Raw genomic sequence first — 26,062 nt, 5'->3', positions numbered from 1 at the left:
ATTTTCACTTTCGGGTATTATCAAGTACGTCACGGTTTTTCCCTGCGCACATTCACGTGAGTTTGAGTCACACAACAAAGTTGTTTCCCTTGGCCTGCAGCTGTCACTATTCCATGGTTTCTGTACATAAACATTCGTAGTCTTGACAATTCACTTCAAAATGAAAGAAAGGTTTAAAGATGATAAAATGTGTCGTGTGCGACTGAAAACGGCTCCTTAAACAACATTTATATTGTAAACAATGCTTACAATACTTGTTTTTATTTTTCAAGCCCTTTATATGAACACATATTCTGGTTCGGCGTTAAAATGCATGCACCCATACATATCGTTATGAAAACAAATCAATTTTAACCTAAGTTTCAGCTTCATATATTTTTCTTCATGGGAACTTGATAACACTATGCGCTATGTTAGTATACTAAGACAAATCATCTTTCCATCTCCCTAAGGTGATAACACATTTTGTATTGGGGTTAAACCCGTTTCTAAAATGGGACACAATCTGAATGCCCGATACTCAGATAACCTACACATGTGCAGCCTCCTTCAGCACATTTGTGGTGGCACTTATACCACTAATTATGGGGTTTTTAAATGTCCGTGGTCCTAGTTTTATCTACTCCGGATTTATATATGTATAGTGATGTGTTGTTTACTTAACTATATTTCACTTCACACATCTAGATGGTGAATGGTTATGTTTAATTTTATGGTGGTCCCTTACTTCGGTGCACATATACCCATGGCATCTGTACATATATCGCAAAAGGCGGGTGGATTACTCCGCGCACTTCGGTTTTCTCCACCCATAAACCTGATCACCGTCAGATGAGTGAAATATCCTTGAGCACGACGTTAAACATCAAATAATAATATATATATATGTATACACTTGACATGTTTCTGAGTCACTGCGTTTACTGCGTTACTTAATTGTGTATTTATGGAAACCCAGTTTTTGCATCGTCAGATCTGGGACTAATATAACGTAGTCCCAGGTCTTATGTAAGATTCAAATACATCCGATTGATAAATAATACTTGTGCTATTTTTACCCCTTGACTGTGTATAGCATCTGTCGTGACACCTATGTTTCTAAACACAGTGTGATAAAATTACGTACAATGAAAGCGTATATCTTTCGTTCAGTGAATACCACTTGTCTTCTAAAAATATGGGGGTAAAATTTTGAACATTAGTAACCTGCCAAACTTCCACTGACAGAACTATTCGCCACTGGACATTTTACGTGGAAAGGCCTTCCAGCAAACTGTGGACAGTTGTGGGTTTCCCTGGTTTCCTCCCACCTTAATGCTGGCGGCTGCCGTATAAGTGTAATAATCTGGAGCACGGCGTAAACTCCAATTAAATTATGTAAATAAATGTATCTGTTGAAAAATCTCTATCGGCTATTACGCTGAAGCCCCAAGCTGTGTCATGACACAGTATTCTGTACTGTTACGCTGCCATTCCAAGCTATGTATTAACACATCAGTAGCATGTGTTACGCTGCGATCCCAACCTAGGTAATAACACAGCAGGCTACTTTTACACCGGAATTCCAAGCTAGGTAACAACACAACAGGCTGTTCCGTTGCCATTCCAATCTATGTATTAAAACATCAGTATCGTTTCTTACATTGCGATCCCAGGCTAGGTAACAACACAGCAGGCTGTTACGCTGCCATTCCACGCTATGTAATAAAACATCAGTATCATGTGTTACGCTGCAATTCCAGGCTATGTACTAAAACATCAGTATCATATCTTACTCTGCAATACCTAGCTAGGTAACAACACAGCAGGCTGTTACGCTGCCATTCCACGCTATGTAATAAAACATCAGTATCATGTGTTACGCTGCGATTCCAGGCTATGTATTAAAACATCAGTATCATATCTTACACTGCAATACCTAGCTAGGTAACAACACAGCAGGCTGTTACGCTGTCATTCCAAGCTATGTATTAAAATATCAGTGTCATGTTTTACATTGCCGTTCCTATATATATATATATATATATATATATATCTATATATATCTATATATATATATATATATATATATATATATATATATATATATATATATATATATATATATATATATATCGCCGGGCCGATTGATTTTCTCTTTGATAGCCTCAATAACCTTAATCCCCAAATATCCCACAGTGGAAGTAAAGTCTAAGTCAATACCCTTTCTAGACATACTTGTCTTGAAAGAGGGGACTTCTATATCAACTGATATTTATCGAAAATCCACGGACACACAACTTTATCTTCATTTTAGTTCGAATCACGCGCGTCATACTCGAGAAAATATCCCATATTCCCTTGCCAGAAGAATCCGTACAATTGTAAACGTAAAATCGAAACAAAATGAGAGATTTTAAATCATGTCTACATAATACGGGTTATACGGGTAAGTATTAATTGACAAAAGAATTAGGACCACTCAGAGTCATTTATTAACTGAACTGAGGGAGCCCTCACAGGAAAAACCTTATTACTCAGTGTATGTAGGCCTATAACTTATTGTATATGTACAAATATTATGTTACAGAATATCCACAGGGTCATCCGTTCGATGCTAATAAAGACGCATCGTCACTAGTCACCCTGCAGCTAGACACTCCCAGGTACTGATTAATCCATTGTTCGCTGCTTTACAGCTGTATACATGTACGACCTTGTTCCCAGCAACAATTTATCCATGTATTATGCCATGTATCTAAACCACTGCCTGTTTTGACATGTACGTAACATGTTCCAAATTTACTGGTAACACGTATCCTCTATTAAGACCTCTGTGGATATTCATATTCACATTCCTTGAAAATAACATGAAGTTTGAAACTGCAGTTGGAATATAACAGAATGTAGAAAGTTGAGAAGGCTTTTTATAATTTTTTTTCCTACTATACTGATACGGGTCAACCAGTCGTTGCACTATCCCCTTCATGCTGAACGCCAAGAGTTACAACTTCCTCTTTTAAAGTCTTAGGTGTGACTCGACTACCGGTCCCGAAGCGGACGCTCTACCAACTGTGCTATCCGGACCCGTTGACTGCTTCAGGTTTAATTATTAACAAGGCATCTATAATGAAAGTTGGATAGTGTGTTCTTCAATTTGTATATCTTACAGCGGGACTGAAACATTTTAGAATGAAGATTTCAGAGGTCATTAATTAACAACGAGAAAAAATCTACACAGATCATTATGACTGAAAATGCATTTTTTGACGCTTATATGAGACCTGGGGTCAACACAGGGTCGGGTCATACCAAAGATTTTAAATATGGTAATATTTATGAAAAGTTTGAGAAACGAAAAGAGTCTGTAGATTTGAGGCATAACTGCCTCACATCATGAAATTTACAGACATGAAACAGTTCATTGCAAAACAATTTTCATGTATCAGACAAGAAAGATTTTTGTTTCATATTTTTTTCTGGTACATAAGAAGGACGTGTTTTCTTTATTTTGTTCTTACTTTTGTTGTCAAGTTGCTCTGCCACTATCTTCTGATTGCTGCCAGCCAAGGCCTTTATAGAATATTTGTACCAGTCTCTTTTCTTTGACAACCTTATTTTCTTCATCAGCATTCTACATCCAGAAATTTAACTTTTAGTTGCTGTTATAACTGATATGACTTTGATAGCAAGGGCTGCTGAGGACGCCCGGGATAGGATGCGGATTCAGTCTGGAAAATCGGATACCTTACTCTTTAAACGTCTATCAAACTCTGTAGATATATCCCCATGAAAATGTATCATTATCTGCTAAACCATACACACCGACCAGTCATCCAGAGTTTCCTTTTGGTTTCGTCATCCCTTAAATGAAACCCAAACACCCTCGCAAGTATTTGTGGGTCCCAAATTAGTTCTTTGTTCCAGGAAAACATCTGGAAATGATATTCCAACGGATTCATTTTATATGTAATAATACTGTTTCATATACGTATAAGGAGGGAATGGTTATCCTACAATTACAACACAATTATCAAGGAGCCTCTCACCATTACAGTCGCTGTGAGTTCAAGTCCAGCTCTTGCTGGCTTCTTCTCCAGTTGTGCGTCGGAAGGTCTGCCAGCAACCTGCGGATAGCGTGGGTTTCCTCCCAAAATAATGCCAGGCGCCGTCATAAATTTCTTGAGTACGTCGTAAAATACCAATGAAATAAATCAATAAATCAATCAATCAATAAATATATGTATTTACACTACAACTAGTTGATTGAGTTCCGCTCTCTTTGTCGCAAGTGTATGGTTTAACTCTTATTTCGTCACACCAGTTGCAGAGTATTGCAGAGTATGCATGATCGGACAAGGAAAACGGTACAGAAAGCGAAATGGCCAGCTGCTGAAAACGAGGCGTCATTACTGTTGGTTGCATGTCCTGTCAGTTGGCAACATGATTCAAGCGCGTTGTCAGGTAAAGCAAACTATAAATGCTCACGATTTCACACCAAGGATGCATTCATATTTTGTATGAGGGAACAAAAAGCCTTAGTATTTTGGTCCTTTCTTACCCACTGTTGTAACTGTCCAAAATTAGATTAGAGTCTGGCCAAAATAAATATGGCAAGCCTCTTATGTTGAGATGGCGTTGATTGCGTCTTTCTTAAGATCTAAAAGCGTAAAAACCTCATATATGTGGTACTTCTGCAGAGATAGAATTTGCAAACAAACAAACGAAGGCCCTTAGTGGATTTTTTTCTATGGAGTCCACAATCCTTGTAGAAAGAAGTTGTTAATTCGAATATTGTTGGGCTCCGTTGCGGTTTACAACATAATTTTCCCTCGTACATAAGTACCTACACATGTTCAGTGAACGGGCCATGGCCGAGCAGTTAAGGTGCCAGCCTTTCTAAGAGTTGCTGGTTCAAACCCGGCATTAGTCAGGGATTCCTCAACACTCACTGTATATGAATCCAGTACTATAGTCGTCGACTACGCTTGTGTGATGGTTTGCGCATTCTAACGTTCTAACTTTCGCAAAGACTATTATCTCGGACCATTATCTCCCATCAGTATGGTGTACGTAGACATGAGGAAACGTTCCTCAGAAACTTGCCAAAGACATAGGGTTTACTGTGGGCACATGATTTCCTTCGCCCATAAAGTTAACCTCAATCATATGTGAAACATTTTTGAGGCCTCTGTAAAACAACAAATAAGTAAATAAATAACGACAAATGTAATTAATAAAAACTTTCATTTTAACATTGTACAATTAAATGTTTTATCAAAAGCAGTCAAAATTCCGAGTCTTTGTGAAATGACTCTGTTAAGAATCGCTTTTCGCCCTTTTGGCTAAGATCAAAGTGTAGTAAAAAAAAGTACGTCAGATGCAAGCAAGGGTCGCTCCCTGACATAATCCAAGCACTAAACTGTCCCCACACTCACCCAGTTACTGCGCGCAACCTGACGTCACAGCAGCCAGACGATAGCGAAGCGATAGCTACGAACGCGGTGAGAAGAGCCAGTTTCGCTGCGTAAAACTTGTTTTCAGAGTACGGAGATCCACTCTTCAAGTGACATACATTTTCTTTTGTTAATTGACACAAAAGATTTTGGATACTTTGATACGTGTGCATTTAGTGTTGCTTCCTCAATTTTCGGCGCGACGTAACCAGACAGGCACTTGCAAATTAGGTCACACAATAACACAGGGCGCAGTCAGACTGCACTCATATAAGGCATTTATCTGATATAAATGTAAAGAAAGTATCTACTGAAGTGTACCGTATCAATATATCTTTAGTTCTCGTTAGTTTGATTGACCATTGGTCTTGTTATTTCTTTGATAACTATGGAAAATTAAAGCTTTCGAAATCTCTGTTGTAGATCATGACGTCACTCCGCGCTCATGAATATGAATGAGCTGATGTATTCGATGTTTGTTGATGAATGATGAATGTGGACAAATATGCTGCACTGAATTTATGAGAAATCTGTAGACCTGGGTTAGCATGTTTACAAGTTGGAATGGCATAAGTAGTCTTATTCTTTTATACTATATAAGAGAAAAAAAAACGGTACATGTTTGTAATTTTACTTACCGAACGTTACCGATGTTGTTTGTGTTAATGTGTTTGTATTAAGATTGTGTAGTACACTGACATAGTGTTTATTTCATCAGTTTGATCATTTGTGATACGATCATTAATGCTATTTTATTTATTTCTGTTTGTACCGAACGCATGTGTATTCAAGAGAATACAGTATGGGTTAAGAAAAAAATCTTTTTTGTAGGCCTAGTTGTTTACTTTATTACTTTCCGACCAGACTCCGTGTCACAATCGCTGCTTGAATATCTATACAGAAAAAGACAACATTGGTGCATACTCTGGTATGCCTTATTACCCACAAGGTGTATTCCTTTTTCAAACAAGAAACAAAGACAAGCTGCTCATCAAATCAAGAAATTCATTTCTCTCTAAACCATCAAATATCCTACCATATATATATACATAGCTATTTCTCTCCAGCTAGTAACAGAAAAGCATCGTGCACATTATACATCGCATGTAAAAAATTTCAGTTAAAATCATAAAGATACATGTACAACGTCAAGTCGTAACATTCACATGTACAAGAACATTATATACATTAATACATAAATTATACATATGTTAATATTATAAGCTAAAGTTACGAAAATACAATTACATACACTGGGAACTTTAATAATTAATTACTTTTAACTTAAAAAGGTTTGTACATTGGGGACCGTAAAAAGAATCAACAATAATAGATTAATAAGCTACCTGTATGTGGAACTATTACTGCACTTGATTTGGTTCGTGTGATAGCGATATTCTCGTGTAAATTAACTGATATCAGAAATTACATGTATAAAGGTAACAAGGTTGATCTTAAACATTTAGAAGAAAATGTATTCGAATTTAGGAAATTATTTATATTAGGAACTACATATTAGGAATAAAAAAAGCAATAACAATAGATAGATATAAGGCATAGCAGGATTATTAATCCATTTGACTTTATAAAGCGATTATTAGCGCAAGGGTTTTTTTTTTCCAAGTACATGTACATGAGGTACATCAAAGTATTTGCAAGATAATTATTACCTTTCATTAAACGTTATTTGTAAATATGGTTTTAACTTTTCTGAATTTTTCTTTACAGAGAAAAAGACTTCTGAAAACAACTGATGTACCGTGGGTGTTTTGGGCCACATTTTTGGTATATACACCGTCTTTGCCTAATATTTTTGCAGATGAGGATGTGATGCGTGTCTAATAAATTTATATGAATATAAATTTGTTGTTTTATATCTAAAAACATGCGTTAAATCTGAATTATGATAATATTTAGGAATATATTAAAAATAAAAATACTTTGGTTTAACACATTTTAAACGCAATTATATCCACAATACAAAAATGACTTTCACTTTGAAAGAAAATCGAGAAAAAATACGGCAAACGTTACTTACAAATAACTTTTTACATTCTTTCATCTAAAGTTTACATCGTTTTTACGTTTTCTCAACATGAAATCCTTCTTCGGACTGGGAGGCCACTCTCTAAATAACCCAAGTCACCTAAACACCTCACCGCCTTGTACCACAAGAAGCCAGCTTCTGACCAATGGCCAGGCTAGTTCGGCTGGCCCTTTCATTATCGGACGGTTTAAGCTCTTCCACTAGGAACCTGACCTTTCTCCACTTTGTACAAATATCTCTATTCTTGTGGAAGTCTTCGATGACAAAACTACTGATCTTGATTACGCATAACCGCTTATCATGGTAAATGGCGATGATTCCCCAGTCGCTGCCGCAATTCTTGCACGAGATCTTTCCGGTCTTTGAAAGGTTGTGGTTTAAAGGAGTGGGTTTCGGATGAAGGGACACATTGCAATGGGCTGGGAAATCTTCAGAAATCACCGCGTGATGTGTAGATTCAAATCTACGGAGATCATAATTGAAACAGGCGAACTGGTCACACGTAAGGCATCTTAGCACAAAATCCCCTTCGACAAAACTCGCTCCACCAAACTCTTTGCCAGCTAGATCTCTCTCCATTTTGCTTCCCTTCTGCAGTGCCTCAATACACTGCAGAAATAGCCCAGGGTTTATTGCGATGTCTGTCTGAAGTTCCCGGATGGCTTTGTTCATCATTACCTCTCGCATCATGTTCAGTTGTTCCTTTTCAGCAATCCCTCTACCTTCCGTTACCACGGATATGTACCTGCTGTTTTCCGCGCGAGCACGACCTACATGGGAAACACAAAACAAAAGAATTGCGTGACACTAGAAGCTTAGAGTAAAGTTTTTTCAAAAAGGAAACCGGACTAAGCTAAAAGGTAAACTACAGCAACCCACAAACTCTGGTGAGAGTGAGTCAGATTCAATGGTTTAAGATATAGATCCTAACACACCCCAAACATGAGTTCAACAATGAACACACTAGACATGTCGGATGACCTTACTTGAGCGGTTGTGTGACGCGGCGCGTGCTCTACAAGTGACGCGTTGCCATAACAGTTGAGCCTGTCATATAGTTACGTACGCTTTGTAGAACGGTCCTAAGTACCTAAGGTCACCACGTTATCGCTCGAGGGCCATTTTCGGCTTTCTTATTATTTTTTGTGTATTTCAAAAAATCAAACATTTCCTTTACGTGGAGGAGGATAAAGACTGAAACCCACAGTCAAAGCAGTAGGGAGAGAAGCCTGTTGACATACTAGCAGAATCCCTATCATCCGCTCAAAGAGCCCATTAAACCGCTAAGCTAACGAGGGCATACGTAAGTCTATCATTTTTTTTTGGCATTTACGGCAAAGGTATTATACATTATTATACAGTTCCTCCTCTCTCACTGTTGGTGAGGTACACCGTGGTGTGGTTTACCGTGGTGCCGTTTACCATGGTGTCGTTTACTGTGGCGCCGTTTCCCCAGTCTTACGTTTGTTGCAGTACACTTGTCTTATATGGCGTTGCAAGATTTTACGTGTCACGTGTGAAAATTGTTTAGTTGGTGCCAAAGCTCTTTAGTTTATCTTGGACACTAGCATACCCACTAGTTATAAAGGTCATCGCCATCGTATGAGTGAAAAATTATCGAGTAGGTCGTTAAACACCCATCAATGAAGCAACCAAAAGCCAAGATGGGCATCTCTAGTTTCTACTCTGTCAGCTTATATTTCTTATGCCACAAATGGTGAAAAAGAAATTAATTTTCTATATTTTCATGGTTTCTTTCAGAGAAACTGTGAAAATGGAACTGTACCTCTTGCCTGGACCATGGCGATCTCGTTAGTGGTGTAGTCATAGCGAATCACCAGGTTGCACTTCTGGATGTCTAAGCCTTCCTCTGCAACCGATGTAGCTATAAGTATCTTGTGGTGGCCATCTTTAAAGTATGTTAGTACATCCCGCTGCTGATTTTGTGTCATACCTGTAAGGTAATAAAAAAAAGCTAGAATACACAACTTGTTCGCATTCCTTGAAGTAAAGTTTGGAAAAGGTTATCTATGCTTGGTTTTGTGTACTGAAATAAAATACACTGATTCATAGATCAATGCCAGTCTAATCACAGGCAAGTCGATAAAAAATATAAGATTCTCTAGTGTAATAATACCACTTTTCGTCCAAACATGTGTCTTCTTCAAAATACAGTTGTGCGGACCGCTCCATGCCCAGTCGAAAGCCTGTGCATGTCAAAGTATTAAACCATAATATATTAACTGTATTTATACGCAATCATAGACATAAACTAGTACATAATGACGTTTTTTCCTGCTAAATACGATTTTAGTCCATAACGTTTTTGTTTTTGTTTTTTAATTCGACACATGATGCATATTATTTTATATCACAAAGTCCTTCTACCTCCTTCTTCTTGGGTGGCTTGGCCAACCAGCTTATGGGGATTGAGCCACTTTAGGTCTGGCGTCTCCATCATCCAGCGGTGCAGAGCTTGGACAAGGTCTCGCGTTTTCACGAAGATTATCCCGCGAGAATCAGCTTTCTCCTTGTAGGCCAGCAAAATCATCTTCTTCAGCTCCCGTAGCTTAGGATTGTCAGCGAGTGGAGAGGAACTAACTGTATCCAGATAAGCCAGATTATCTGTGAAAATTTAATTGGAACATAATTATCTCATGACATTATTTTTATTAATAATGTCCTAAATTGCAAGTGCTTAAAAATCGAAAGTTAGAATAAAAAATTTCTCAAACTGTAGTCAGTACATTGTTCTCCAGCAAAGAAATAGTGAGCAAATTTTACACTTTTTAAATCAAAGCAATTTAATCGTAGCTGTGTGTGAATTTTTGGCTTACATGTAAGTCTTAAGACGTTTAATAAAATATGTCCACAGGGCTAATATCATCAGAAATAACCTAAAACTCTTTGACGCATTTGCAGACAGAGAGTGACGGACACATAAATGAACACTGTACATTAAAAATTTCCTTTTAGTAAAGTTTGCGTGTATGTATGTACATATGTGCTTAGGACATCATGCTCAACAATGTTTCAGTCTTATAACGACGAGGAGTCATTTAGGTGTGTACATATACTGTGTCTTCTTGTGGCAGGGGAGTCGATATCGCCGAATTGTAGCCGCCACTGACGTATCATGTGGGAAACACCAGACGTTGACACCCCACCCAGTCACATTATACTGACACGGGGTCAAGCAGTGCTGTTTCCTTCCCTTGAACTCATAGTGCTAAGCGCCAAACGAGGCAGCAGCAAGTACCATTTTATTGTCTCTGGGTTTGACCCGACCCTGATTTGAACCAGGTCTCTCAAGGAGGCCACAGAAGCGGTCTCTTTCGTCGTTTGTTAAATTTGTAATTCGGTCAAGATTAACCCGAAATCGTGGGGAATAAAAAAAACACCAACCTCTGAAGTGCTTAATCAGTTCCTTTTCCACAGCATGGACCCTGCTGGAATCCACTTCGCTAACCTTATTCTTCAAATATTCCAAGGCATCTCGGGTGCGTACGTCCTGGTTTATCATCAAGGCATCATTGCACATCTGTGGACGACAGACTCATCATCACATAAAGGCACATAAAGGGTTTGTCAAACTAACTGACTAATTTACCTATTTCACCAACACAAATCTAATATACTCTACAATACCTTTCATTTTTACAGTTTCGTGGACATACAATGGTGAACCCTCCTCATTTAAAGTAGATCGGGCCTATGCGTTGTGTAGTCTTTTTGTTCATCTCTGCCTTTGCAATGACGTTCTCCGGGCAAACTGCTAGTCCATGGGAATCGACTACATATTCAATGCAAGAAAATGGTGGTGAGTTCAACTTAAACACGAGTCGCTATTTCTCTCTACAGATCTACTATTATAATGCCATAATCCGATCATAGGCAAACTGAACCAAAAATTCAGCTCAAACTGTAAACGAAACATATTTTATTTATTTTATTTGATCGTTGTACAACGCGATACTCAATTACTTTCGGCTTATGCAAGGGTGACCAGTTTTATATGTGAGGGAAACAGGAGAACAAGGAATAAACCAGCGATCATTGGCGAATTACTGTCGGACTGTCTCACGTAAGACATGTCAGACTGGTGGAAGGAAAGTTGTCACCTGCAATACCAAACAAGAGAACCCTATACACCACTAATTGCCACCATATCCTTCAGAACAATGACGGCAGGGGAATCTAGAAAATCCTCAGTCCGAGTCTGGGAATGAACCCACGTCCCATGGCATCTGAAAGGCTTCACCCTTGAGGGTGGACTGGATCCCACAATGGAGTTATAGGAATGTTATCAAAAAGCATCATCAGGGCAAAGAAAGAAAGAACAAGAACCTGTTTGAGTTTGATCATCTAACCGTAGCAACCACTTAACATATTCTTAAACTGACACGTTGTTTGGGTATAATTTAAAAGGCCCGTTGCATATTAGGGGGTAATTCACGTCTAATTTTACATCTTTTTACATTTTTATATTAAATTGTAAACAAATATCCTAAATACAACCCGTCCATTCTAGAATACCGCATTTACCTGAGCAAAATTGATACAGCTCATACAATAGTAGCGCATGTCCGAATCATACACCACAGCCACGTCTCTCCGGATTTTACTGATCCATTGTTTATACTCCTGGCTATCTCGCTTTCCACGCGGGGGGTCTTCCAGGGTTGCGGAGCTGGAACCTTTGGCTTTGATTTTCTTCTCGATGGAATCCATCCAACTTTGGATAAAATCGGCAAACTTGTCCTCTCTTCGGCCTTCCACTGACTTGATATCTACCGATATAAACATACATATCTTATGTCACCTTTAAGCGTTAAACTTCAGCGAAATTCATGATTTACACATGTACCACATTTTTTGTTAAATTTCGTTGTTACTTTAATGTACATCGTACCTGAATGATGTTTTGTACGATCATTGTTAGCACTGCGGGAAGGAAACATTTAAGTACAGGTTTATAAGCATCTATGAACGATTACTAATTTTCTTTACTCATTTATATACTAAATTGGGGTTTTACATTGAAGTTGATTCCCTTTGACCGCGTCAGAAGGGTTTATGGATGGAACAAACCAAGCCAACCCAATCTCAGAAAAATGTCAGTGCGTTGCCACATCGATAACAAACCTCGTGACGTAAAGTGGCTTCCAAATCAGTACGAGCTGGATTCAAATACACTCATTCTGTTAATTGGGGGGTAGTCTATATCGTTCGGACTATGAATTCCCCTCTATGTGTTCTGGCTTTTCGGGACATCAAGATACCCACGTAGGTACCCATTTTCAATAGGCTTTTGGGCCAGTGATGAGCAACTCGTGGTTCACTTCTGCCGGTATATGGTGTTAACGGCGTAAGCCAATACATAACGAAGAATGGCAAAACTATTTTCATGAGCCATCTGTGCCAAAAGACCATATCGTTTGTATTTCATTTAGAATATTTATTCTGTGGCTGGTATCGCACGACTAACCTTCATCGGGTACAGGCACAAAGTCCGCAAGTTCACCTACCGCCTTCTGGACGGTACAGATCTGACTGGCATCCAGATTCGCACAAAGTTTCTGAATATGCATTTTGGCTTGCTCTGTATTTTTGGCCTTACCGACTCCCATTGATGCAGTCAAACCAATAACCTGTCAAATAACAAAAATCTTTCTAATGGTCGGAGCAAGACAACCCACCACAGATGACTAGCTACATGTACATGCGCATCATTTCTAATTTATTTATTTGACTGGTGTTTCACTTCGTGCTCAAGAATATTTCTCTTATACGACGGCGGCCAGCATTATGATGGGACGAATCCTGGCACAGCCCGGAGGAAACACACGACCCTCGTCAATTTACAGACAGAGCTTCCCACGTACGGACGGAAATGAAGTCAACATGAGCTGGACTTCAACTCACAGCAATCCAATTGTTGAGACACTCCAGGGTCGTTGTGCCGGGCTGACAAGCTGACCACCTCAGCTACGAAGGCCCACGATACATTTCTAACGCACTTTTGTTAGCACCAATTTGGGTAAACAAACCTTTGACCTGTACCTGATTAAATCATATGCAAACAAAACTGGCGGATATAATTAATAAATAATATCTCGTACTCAATATGTAATATCGTCCGTCCACTACAACGTCTATCCAACATGCAATATCCCCTGTCCACTATGCAATACCCTACACACTATGCAATATTCTCTATCCGCTATGCAATATACTCCGTCCACTATGCAATATTCTCTATCCGCTATGCAATACCCTCTGTCCACTATGCAATATCCTACACACTATGCAATATTCTCTATCCGCTATGCAATACCCTCTGTTCAATATGCAATATCCTCTCTCCTCCATGCCATATCCTCTGTCCACAGTACAATATATCCTCTGTCCACAGTACAATATCCTTTGCCCATTCTCCAATATTCTCTAGCCACCTAAAAGTCCATGTTGATAATACGTACGTTAACACGTTAATTACGTACAAAGCTCACACTGTTATCAAAAAGTTTTTTAAAAATTGTCTCCATTCACTTCACACTGCACACAAGACAAGAATTCTAAATTTTGTCACATCCTCGCTGGCTCAGATGGTTAAAGCGCTGGCTTGCTTCAAGTCTCAGGCCCTTGACCAGTGAGGTTTCGCCGTGGCAATAAGGCAAGAGCTTTATCATGCCCCTGAAGAAGGGCAGCCGATTTATTCAGGCTCTCATTCAATCAAGCAATCAATTTACGCTCCACTGTCTTCATACCTGTGGCAGAGGGCTTGTTTGCCCACCCTCCTGGAGTTTCTGGTCCATGTAAGAAAACATAATGCCGTTGAACGGGTGTTTCTTGAAGGTGTGATGACATTCGTCGAACACGATCAACGTGAACTGCGACAGAGAAATATTTTCCTGGTTTCTGTTTCTCAGAGCGTCCAGTAGAATCTGAGCCGTCATGAAGAAAACGTCGACCATTGGTAACAACATACTCAGGCTCAGTTGCTCCTCGTTGCCACCACACATGAGTTTGGTTCTCAGACTCGGAAGGATCTTTTTGCAAGCTGCCGCCTGTTGACTGGCCAGTCCCACATTGTTTACCAAGAACGCAACCTTTCGGATTCCTGAGTCTTGTCTCGAGAAATGTTTCTGCAAAGGAATTGTAACTGTTTTGCCAATGTTCTCAACAATTTGGTTGTCAGACTAAAAATGCATTTACATAAACAACGAATGATATTTTTCAAAAATTGATGTCAATGCATCAACACATCAAAAATACAGTACTTTGTATTAAGTATGGCCACAACTTATAATTCTGGGACAATATCTTCTTAGGGGAGTAGAAAGTCCATCAGACCCTGTTGCAGTATCTAGTTAGGAGTAGAAAGTTCACCACCTATAGTTCAAAGTACTTGAGGGACAATATTTACTCATCACAAAAATAATGCAAGACCTACTCATACAAGCACTTTTCAAACAACATCTGCTTATAAGCGGTATGCATTTATCTTAAAGGACCTGGTACGTTAAGGCAGAGAATCGGCCCCAGGGAGGTACGATAAGAAAGTGCAAATTTCAAAATCCCATCAAAGAGATGCTTAGTAATAACCTCCAAAAATGCACTTTCGATCAAATACGTCAGTGTTTCATTCAAATTAATTCGTGGCATATTTTTTTCTTTCGAAACATACTTTTGTGTGAGTAAAAAAAAAGGCCGTCTTGCATTAAATAAGCGTTATTATTATTTAAAATGGATAAGCTATGGTATTACGTACATCATACGTGTAACCTGATTGAGAGCACATGTGGTCCACTAGCTATCGTTAACACTAACATGTTATAGGTAGAGAAAGTATAAGGCTGAAAGTTACATTTGTCATATATTTATTTAATTGATTGGTGCATAACTGCGTGCCCTAGAATTTTTCAGAACGTTACATTTGTAGTGCATTGAGTTTCAAAACTCTACATTGTCTAATGCAAAAAAAAGATATTTCAGTGTGACAGGCTACAATTTTTCTATTTTATGACCTATACATCGCTTTAGTGCGTGTTTGGAGCTTTTATAAGCTGTATGCTTGCCATATAACAGGAAAATACGAGAATAACAGAACTGAAAAAAGACGTAGTCTTCCGAGTGTCTCAACAGCTGTCACTCACAGCTACAGTCAATTTCGCTACTTGAGGTGTACAGTTTCCTGCATTGGGGCTGATTCCCCGCCTTACCTTACCAGGTTCTTTATCTGACCTACTTCCTACTCACTGGAACCAAGGATAGTTGCCTATATACACGCACATGTACAACTTAAATCTCTAGCTACACTGTAATTTAGAGAGTTGACCTGTTAAACAGGTCGCTAGAAAGAGATTCAAAGAGATTCTGCGTTACGTCATACACTTCTTTGTCTGTATTTACGGGTAACAAGGCCATACATAACGTTCATGCTACCGAATCTGACCATGTGTCCATTGTGCGTGTATTGTTCACCGCCTAAAGCCATAAAGTACCTGAATTATTTTCAGTGCGACCATTGTCTTCCCACTTCCGGTTGGTGCAACAATGACACAGTTTTTCCCTTCCAGTCCTGCCCGAGCAAGTTCCTTCTGATAATCCCGTAACTGCAGCTCAGCTTCCTGTTCTGCATTTTCTTCTCCTAAAATGCAAGAATGTTCATTTAAAATGTAGTCCACTTTTATTAGGTACAATGCTGACACAAACCACGCTATGTCATGTAACTATGAAAACCACTGATTAAATCCCTTCTCAAGAATACTTCTCCTTTACTAACGCGGTCACTTAAATGTGTGGGGGTGGGTTGTTGGGGTTGTGCGCGTGTGGGGCGGGGTGGGGGGGGGGGGGGGGGTGTTGTTGGTGGTGGGAGAACCGGAGTAAAACATCGGTATTTGGCTGTACCATACTCCTTACAGCGCATGTGCTGCTCTCTCCGCTCACTTTATATCACTGCCACCACAATACAAGGTTGTTTAGGCTAAGCCTCATCGCTGCTGTCCTCGCGCGGAAGTACCTAAACTATTAACAGTGCGGAACTACTACATTCATCAATATAATCCTGTCAGGTTTTTATTACAATCATATTGTGCCTACCTTAGATAAAGGGAATGCGTGTGTATAACGTATTACAACAAAGGCTGGGACAGTGTTTTCTGACATCACTTCCTGTCCCATCAAAATCACCACAATGACCTCGGCGTACTTCAAGATTTCTGTATAAATTTTGTCAGTGATGGCAGTGATGTCAAACGAACGTACACGAAATATCGAAATGTTGGTCAAATCCAGTGTGGTTAGATCAAGTAAATCGCGTCCAATTTACATTTGTGATCTGTCTATCCACTGTCGTGATAGACTTACCAATACTCCAAAGTGAAGTTCTTACTGATGTTATTTTGATGTTGAAGTCGATTGACCATAGTACTGAAGTTCTATTACGGCTTACTTACTTGATGATACTAAACGATAATTCGTAGGGAAGCGAGCCGGCGTCGTTAAAAAACTGGCTTTTACATCTAAACACAAAGCCACCGCCAACTCGACGAAGGCTGAATTCGACAATACTGATCAAGCCACCCTTCATTACATAATGGTCACAACAAAGACGTTAGACTTTGAATATGAGTTAAGGCACATTATGCATTTTAGTAATATGCAAAGAAACAAACAGTCCACAGTTCTGCAACACAATAGAATTTTTGCGTGATGTATACAGAGTTGAACAAGATGATTTGCCGGCTCCAGATAGTTGAGGTACAACAAAGCACATGCACAAGTTGCTTTATTACATCGAATGACACGTAACGAACTTTTAAACCAGACTACCTGTGAAAAGGAATACAACGTGTGTTGATGGGAGGTCGGACAACTCGTGTCGCGACAAAAAATTAATACGATGTATTACTGTTAAGCATGCTCCACTGCATTTGTCACGCATAAAATGTCAGTGGGTGCAATGTCACGAACTAATCAACCCCACGTGTTCCTATCCGACTGGAAGGGAGGGAGGGAGGGAAACATACATGAGGTATTAATTAATATCTTATCATATTCTTAAAAGATTGTGATGCTAATTTTCTTAATAAACTCGGCCTTTGGAAATTCGACTGTGGATATTGTTTTGTTTTTGTTTTTTGTTTTGTTTTTTTTTTCACAAGGCCTGAACTGTGGTTTGGATACTTTTTTTCGATTGGAGTTTTAGCAGGTTTGTCTTTAAAGGAAATGACGACAAATACTATAACATAAGTTATTCAGGAAGAGGAGTCGGAACAGATCTAAATAGCCACAGCCATCTTTTTCTGATTTGCCTGGGACCTCCATAAATCAGTTTTAATCTGGAATTCTTAATAAGTCATGGAATGCGCCATGTCAGGAAACCGGAAACACGATGTCGCCCCTACACATAGCACATATTTTTAAAAGGTAAACACGTGTTTTGAAGTAAGCGGACGCAGCTGCCCTCTCAGCTAGTTGATAGCATGGCGGCCCTTTTGATTTTCTCAATGTATGCGATTTTGCTTATTTTGAACTGCGATATCTCAGTTATGCATCATCACAAAGACAAACAACTTTTTGCGTCTTTTCGTCTTTTTTTTAAATAATAGTTCAAGATGTTGTAGCCTGATTAGTGATCAGTGTCAATACAGTACCATCTGACGTTAAATCCATCGTGTTGGAATCGTCGACCCTTTGTTTGGGAGTTGTGTTGTCAGAATTAGCATCGGGTGTCCACTCGCCAGATACCGAACACTTTTGCTTGTCTCGTGTCTCAAGACCCACGTTAAGGAGCAACTCACTGGAGGTCTTGGTGTGACCTGTTACATCCTTCGACAAGGGTTTTGCTGACTGCAAGTCGTCTCTGTTAAGGTTATTCTCTTGGTAGTCATCTATATAAATGTAAAAGATATTTTTGCATGACTGACCGTCCATAATAATCCTTAATAAACAGGACAATTTTGTTTCACAAAGCGCATCAGTTGTCGCCTTTTTCCAAAGCAAATGAAGTATACAGCTGCTATATTGTTGTACTTACAACTGATTTCCATTTCTTGTTCTTCGTCGTTTTCGTAAACTCTTTTAACACTGGTCTGCGATGACATAGATTCCAAACTTTCATCTCCCGTTGATGTGCAACTACTGCCTTCAGACCTCAACTTCTTCCCTACATCAAACAGTCAAGAATTACCTTCATCAAAACGTGTTTGTTGAGAATTTAAAACATCAGACCTTGGGCAGTGTGCCTTCTTTTATCGCTTCTTGAAATACCTTAAGCCTAATCTTCAAACTTCCAACAAGCAATAAATATCTGAAAAATATCCAAAATAACATGATTATTATTATACAGATTAGGAACATGGTCTTTTTTAGCTTGACATAATGAAGGGAAAGCAGCCACAACATTTTAGAGTGGGAGCTAGGTACTCGAAACATGTTTAAGTGAGCATAAACGATGTGACAACATCAGTGCCATTCCAATCTCCCAACAAAACTGTCACCACAACTATTTCCACTTATATATTCATTCAGAACTTTCTTCTGTGCCATTTATATATATATAAATTCATAATACATAAATACGTGCATAAGTACTCACATTCTTGGTAATAATCAGGGTCAATCTCATCAGCAACATTGTGCTGTTGATTTTCAATCAAAGCAGACATGAAATCGTCAAACCAGTTTCGTGTCTTGGACTTCAGCAGCAAGTCAAACAACAGCACAGTTGCAGAAATGGGTCCCTTATTCCTCGCCTCCGCGCGAACATTCTGACCATCCTCGGGAGACAAAGTGTCCCGTAACAACTGAGGCAACAATACCACCGGGTCGATCTTATGTTTGACGATAGGTCCCATGACTTTGAGGAGATGTTTATTATTTTCCTCGTTTTCCATCGGCTCTTCGCGCAATATTAAGGAGATCCTCGTGTATCCTATAAAAAACAATATTACAAAAACATTTGAAATCACGCTGGTCAAACTGAAAGCCAATGTATGCAACAGTCTGTGCAAATCCGAAAAAAATGCTTGATTCAATTATTTGCTTGTTGTTTAACGACATATTCAATAATTATTCACCTATATGATGGCAGTAACGTTTTATGGGCGGAAGAAACTGCAGTGGCCCGAGTACACCACCGACATTCGGTATCCAACATAACAAACTTCCTGAGAAAAGAGCGGAGGCAAACCAACAAGTTGTGGGTACAGAGTACATAACCTCACTGGTCAAGGGTCTGATAGTTTCTAGTGGGCCAACGCTTTAATCATCTGAAATATGCAGCAAAATTTAATATAATTAAACATAATATTCTGTATCTACAGCATAGCGAAACCTGCATTCGTCTCTGATAAAGTAATGTTACCTACCGGCATTTTGTACAAGATCATCAAAAGCTGTCCACACTCCACATTCTTCACACTTCTCCATTGTCTCAAACATTAGACGCGCGGCCGACATATCCCCTTCATTATTTTGGCGACGTTTTATACGTTGAACACTGGTATCTATGAACAAAGTATTTAGCACCAATGTCATTAGATTTATAGAAAAATCTATCGATATCCAGAAAAAATCACAAACTGCATATTTAGCTATAAGGAACTCAAAGCGGTTCAAATCCAAGCCAAAACACGTCGTTTTTCCTGTGATACTGCAGTGCTTCTTGTCTACCTCATTTTCTTTAGTACATGTACAACGAGACCTATAACGTACTAAAAGGAGACTCACGAGAACAACATCAGCTTGGAGATTATCTCCGATCTTCTTTTACGAAGTCATTGACAATGGTCACTAAGCGCAATAAACTCCTATATTGCTCCACAATAAGTGTACCCTCTGATAAACAATATACGTGTCGTTTTGTGCTGTGAGGTGTGTCTGACGTAATGCATACGTGTATGCGGAAGGCGACCACCATACAGGAGTTGAAGCCAGGACAATGTCCCGTAAGCATCAATAATCATGCTTGCAGATGTACCTTTTCACCACAATAAACTCAATCAGTACACAAAGCTTCTGACCCTTCATTTCCCCACCTGATAATCCAGCTGGCACATACCTCAACACCGTTGTATCTTATTTCCTTTCCAACATTTACTGATATCAATATCAGCTAGAAGTGCATGCGGTTATACGGCTCCGAAGCGGTCTCTACTCACAGCTTTTTAAAGTTCACTTTTTAAAACTTTCCACTTTCTCCACCACAGACCGTTCAAATTTGTCAGTCATATGCTCTTCTGTATAATATTAAAAAAGTAATATTACATAATTACCTCTCCGAACAAGTGAATTGCATGTACGTTGGCGAAACCAGATCTCGTATTTTAAACGAAAATAAAACAGCAATACCCAGCGTGACGATCTCCCACAAATGAACCATAGTGTCCATACTTAAATCCGAAATGAATTTGGTAGAATATGACGTGTGTTCACCACTCCGCCTCGTTCAGTCACAGTAAGATTACAACATCAACATGGCCCTGCTTTCCTTATCACGGTAAGGTCCATATTATTTGTCATTCTGGATTACGTTAAGTAGCAACTGTATTTGATTTGTGAGTTATTTCAGCAATGGGTGAAGGCTTTGAACATGAGAGTGCTAAATATTATGGGCCAAAAAAGTAAGAATGGTAACGAGTAGACTGGATTTGAACCCCAGGCTGATATGATTGGTAATCTGGTGCCTATAAGTTGATGGTAATGGAAAAAGAGAACAAAGATCTTACAGATGCAAGCAGTACTAGACAGTGTATTAATTTAATCCTTTTGAGCAGTTTTTACACTTCACCTACTTTAAAGCTAATTTCATCGGCCAGTTACAGCACAACTTGCATACCAAACAAAAAGTTTTTCCACAATATTTTCCACAAGCTTGAAAGTGAAATTTCATCCTAAGATCAGTAGCCAATTAACGGGAAAAGATGGATTAAGCTTATCAATAAAATTCCAAATCACGTGACTAGCCAAACAGCACAACACGTCAAAAGCTGCTTCATATGCTGGTTATTAAAAATGCCCAGTTTGTTCTTTTCTACCTTTAGCAGTTTTGGAGATATTGCAATTCTACGAGCTGCCTGTCAATAAAAACAACAAGTTTTTAAACGCATTTTAATGGCAAAATTATCAGTCGTAACTCTGTGGCCTTACGTCAAAAAATAAAGATCTGGGGTTGATCTATCTACTGACCAATTTTCAGCTTTATAGCTATTACGGTGTCCGGTCACGTGCATTTAAAAAGTGACGCTGAAATGAGCTGTGATTGCAAGAAAAACTAGAAGGAAAGTAAAACCACGGTTATATTCACCAGGTCAAACTACATGTTATGGATATCTTGTTTTTTGAAAATTCATCCACAGGTCATCATGTGATTAAAACGACAAATAGCGAGCGTCCACATTTCTCGACCGACTTGCATAAAATCTCTGAATCCTGATGCCCCCTGTAGTCTTGTACATGCATATCAATTTTCAATGCAATCGGATAAGGCGGTTCTGGAGAGGAAGTTTTTTTTTTATAGATTTCCATACTGCTCTAATATGGCCGAAAAGTGGGTCACAGGTGAGTAAAGTTTTATACTCCAGCAGATAGCCCAAGGGATTTGGCAATGAACATATGTGGAAAGTTAACAGCAGTTTTCTCGCAAAACGAAAAAAACCGTGGTCAGAAAAGAAGAAAAACAATCTGAGCGAGAACAAAAGTTAATTATTGACGTTACAAGCTGACACATTAGAACGATTTCTCAAGGCCAAGTGTACATTAAAGGCAGACTAAACGTAACCGTTTGCGTTCGCACACCAAGATTTTTTCGTTTTGGCGCTGTCTCTGTCGTACTTCTTGAAGGTGTATACTTTAGATGCCACGGACTTAATTAGTAAATTCTAATAATGTTTTCACTAATGTGGTCAGCCGGACATTTTCCTCAGTTTTACTAACCAAACCAGCAGCAAAGTTTTGAGATTTCTTTTCTTACAATTCATGTCAGGCGAAATTTAATACTACCAGTATTTCACATAATATCGTCGTATCTATACTGAAGCTTATTGTAGCTGATAATGTGTTGTTGTCCCCCCTCCCCCCCCCCCCCGATCTTACACACACACAGGTGAAATAGCATGCACTACATCAATAAGAAGCTTTGTACACCTATTTCTCTGAATACACGCACAACCAGCCAGGCAGATTCACATTTTTACCAACAGAAAACATATTAGTTTCTGAATATTCATGAGATTCATCACCAGATCCTGCATAAACACGTCTTTGCTCTTTAGAAAGGCTACCTTATTCTCGCTATTTACAAGACATTCTACTAAATTCCAGTGGTTAGAGTATAAAGGCGTCTCGTGTCAAAACCGGGTCACACGTATGTACAGTACCCTATACTGGCTCTGTGCACAATTTTAATGCTGCGTCATTTCTATTGCTGTCACAATGTGTACACAAATTATACAGTTTGGTACACAGAATTAAGTGGATGTGAATTCTGCTACAATATTGTGTACCACTCATATCATACTTTTTACAGCGCATGCTTCGCTCTCAGTGACAAGACACCAGATGAGCTTGGCCTTTGGAGCCTGTGAGACGCAGGTAGGCTTGTTTAGGCTTAGCCTCATCACATGTATTCTCTCGCGGAACTATTTAATCAAAAATCCATCATGAGGTTTCGGTTAGATTCATGATGAACATACTCTAAATACATGTAAATGAGAATGCAAGTATTGATAGAGACAAAGGTTGACACTGTTTCGAGGTGTTTTCTGACATCCCTTCCTGCCTCATCACCGTGACCCCAGTGACCTCGCCGTTGTTCAAGTTTTGTGTACAAAATTTACTAGTGGTGGCAGTGATGCAAGCGAAAGATAGAGAGCGACGCATGCGCTATAAGCAGCGTACACTCATATACAGCAGCTGTTCGGGAGTCTTCACTGGTACCAGGGACCCCTTCACTACAAACTAACTGAACGCGATGTGCTCACCTTACAAAATGACGCCATCAGGGGCCTCTATACCCAGCATTATAGGGTTGAGGTATATAACGTGGCAAGCTACCTGCATACATGTACCAGTGGACATTAATCTGTGACATTGATTATTATGCTGAGTGCTGGCGAATGCAACACTACCGTTTCGTGTCCTTGTTGTAAACTTGTTGGCAAAGCTCAGGATACTCGATACGTATTTTTTAAAATCCATTCGGAGGCAATTTTAATATCATGGCCCTAATAGAATACATTAGTCAACTTCGACGAATTCTTACGCTGAAAACATCGAATTCATTTACGCTCTCTCGACATTTCTGCAACCCTTAAATGCTGATATCACGTTTTACTGCATTCTGTTACCTAGAAAATATTTGTTACTGTTGTGATATAGCCAATATAGCCTTACCTACATAGGAATATATGGGCTAATCCGAGGATTCTGTGTAGAACTGCGCCAAAGTGTCGTACGGCCTAAAAGTTGCCTTGTTCTGTAGTCAAATAGTATATAACTCGGTTCATACAAATGTCAAGAGCGAGGTCACATTTTTGGACATGTTTTATTTCAACTTGCTGACGTCTTGTTCCCTAATTTTATCGGAAATATCGCTTAATTTGGCCATCTGTATTGTTACATTTGCCTGGTTAATTCATTCCGAATCGTATATCTTTCAAACATCTCACTGTCAGTAAGAGCCGACGTCTCTTTCAACATTATTAATACAAGGCATGTACCCTACCTGACTGTAGGGCAAGCCGCAGTTAATATGACGCTGTTCTAGGTAGAATATAGAAAAAAAATACACTATAGAGAGTTAAACCAGAGCAGCGACTACAGTGTAATCATTGGCAAATGGCCAGACGTACTCGGTGAAAAACGGCCTATTGTCAATTTACTTCAGGCAGGGTTTTGTTCTGTTCATATAAATCAAAAAAAATGTCCCAACAGTTGCAAATTACACGCTTCCTAAACCTATGGCTTAACAAGATTTGGGTAAAATAAAATGCGGTGATGTCAATTGTACTTCATTAGACGTCGCTGGCCTAAAAATTAGTAGACGCAGTTATGTTTTATAGGCCATACTCACCTCCAAGGCAATGTTTGAGAGTGACAGCTTCTGCGGAGGACAACATCTGTGTAGGGTTAATGATGCCCTCTATCAGCGGCCGATACACCTTCACTTTATCGCGAATATTCTTGTCCTTTTCCGTTAACCCGCTGGCACTAGCCATACTTCAGCCTTCACCACAAGAGAAATTCAGTCAACGATCGTTCAACGGTTATAAACAGATCAGAATACAGTCAATGTATCAAGTTATCTTGGCACAGTTAACAACTCCGCCAAATCAAGGAATTAGCCACGAGCTCAGAAGTAAGGTCACTGTCAGCCTTGAAAGACCGTCGTTTGTTCTGGAACGAAAGAGCGTCGAACGAAAGAATTGCACAATATTCATAGGGGAAACTCTGCTTTCACTTTCGAGTATTATCAATTACGTCACGGCTTTTCCCGGCGCACATTCACGTGAGTTTGAGTCACACAACAGAGTTGTTTCCCTTGGCCTGCAGGTGTAACTATTCCATGGTTTCTGTACATAAACATCCTTGGCCTTGACAATTCACTTTAAAATGAAGGAAAGCTTTAAAGATGATAAAAGGTGTCATGTGCGACTGAAAACGGCTCCTTAAACAACTTTTAGAGTGTAAACAGTGCTTACAATATTTTTTATTTTTCAAGCCCTTTATACAAACACATATTCTGGTTCGGCGTTAAAATGTAAGCACCCATACATATCGTTATGAAAACAAACCAGTTTTGAGCTGCTAACTTTCAGCTTCATTTAAAGGCATATTTTTCTTCATGTGAACTTGATAACATATAATATGCGCTTTGTTAGTATACTAAGACAGATCATTATCTTTCACTTTCTAAGGCGTAAACTAGAAAATTCACTGGATTTTTAAATTTTGTATCGGGGTTAAACCCGTTTCTAAAATGGGACACAGTTTGAATGCACGATATTCAGATAGCCTACATGTATGCAGCCTCCATCAGCACTTATACCACTAAGTATCGGTTTTTTTAATGTCTGTGGTTCTAGTTTTATCTATTCCGGATTTATATATGTACAGTGAAGTGTTGTTTAATACTTAACAATATTTCACTTCACACATCTCGATGGTGAATGGTTATGTTTAATTTTATGGTCGTCCATTACATCTGTCCACATATACCCATGGCGTCTGTACAAACATGGCAAAAGGCCGATGGAATACTCTGCGCACATTGGTTTTTCTCCACCCATAAACCTGATCGCCGTCAGATGAACAGATGAATGAAATGTCCTTATATATCGATATATATATATATATATAAGGTGTACCCGACCTTAACGTAAATCGCGTTTACTGCGTTACTTAATTGTGAATTTACGTGAACACAGTTTTTGCATCGTCGGATCTAATATAACGTAGTACCAGGTCTTATGTAAGATTCAAATGTATCGGATCGATAAATAATACTTGTGCAATTTTTCTCCTTGTGTGTGTACAGTATCTGTCGTGACACCTATATTTGTAAACATAGTGT

The 26,062-nt window shown here is 39.1% G+C and overlaps 1 protein-coding gene across 1 annotated transcript; it reads right to left on the bottom strand.

The window, feature by feature from the left end:
- Positions 1–5,465: 5,465 nt before the first annotated feature.
- Positions 5,466–24,880, bottom strand: LOC135469388 (ATP-dependent RNA helicase DHX58-like). The gene is made up of 13 exons (XM_064748023.1): positions 24,563–24,880; positions 19,860–19,997; positions 19,088–19,423; positions 18,527–18,655; positions 18,144–18,380; positions 15,990–16,135; positions 14,253–14,630; positions 12,971–13,133; positions 12,028–12,272; positions 10,888–11,023; positions 9,871–10,107; positions 9,269–9,436; positions 5,466–8,252 (listed from the first exon to the last, which is right to left on the bottom strand). The coding sequence occupies exons 1-13, from the start codon at positions 24,705–24,707 to the stop codon at positions 7,591–7,593; spliced, it is 3,120 nt and encodes a 1,039-aa protein (XP_064604093.1). The 5' UTR covers positions 24,708–24,880; the 3' UTR covers positions 5,466–7,590.
- Positions 24,881–26,062: the final 1,182 nt, after the last annotated feature.

The sequence above is a fragment of the Liolophura sinensis genome, chromosome 6 (genome assembly GCF_032854445.1).
Source record: "Liolophura sinensis isolate JHLJ2023 chromosome 6, CUHK_Ljap_v2, whole genome shotgun sequence".
NCBI classification, from domain to species: domain Eukaryota; kingdom Metazoa; phylum Mollusca; class Polyplacophora; order Chitonida; family Chitonidae; genus Liolophura; species Liolophura sinensis.
Note: the sequence above shows the minus strand (reverse complement) of the source record. Positions and strands in the feature narration are given on the sequence as shown.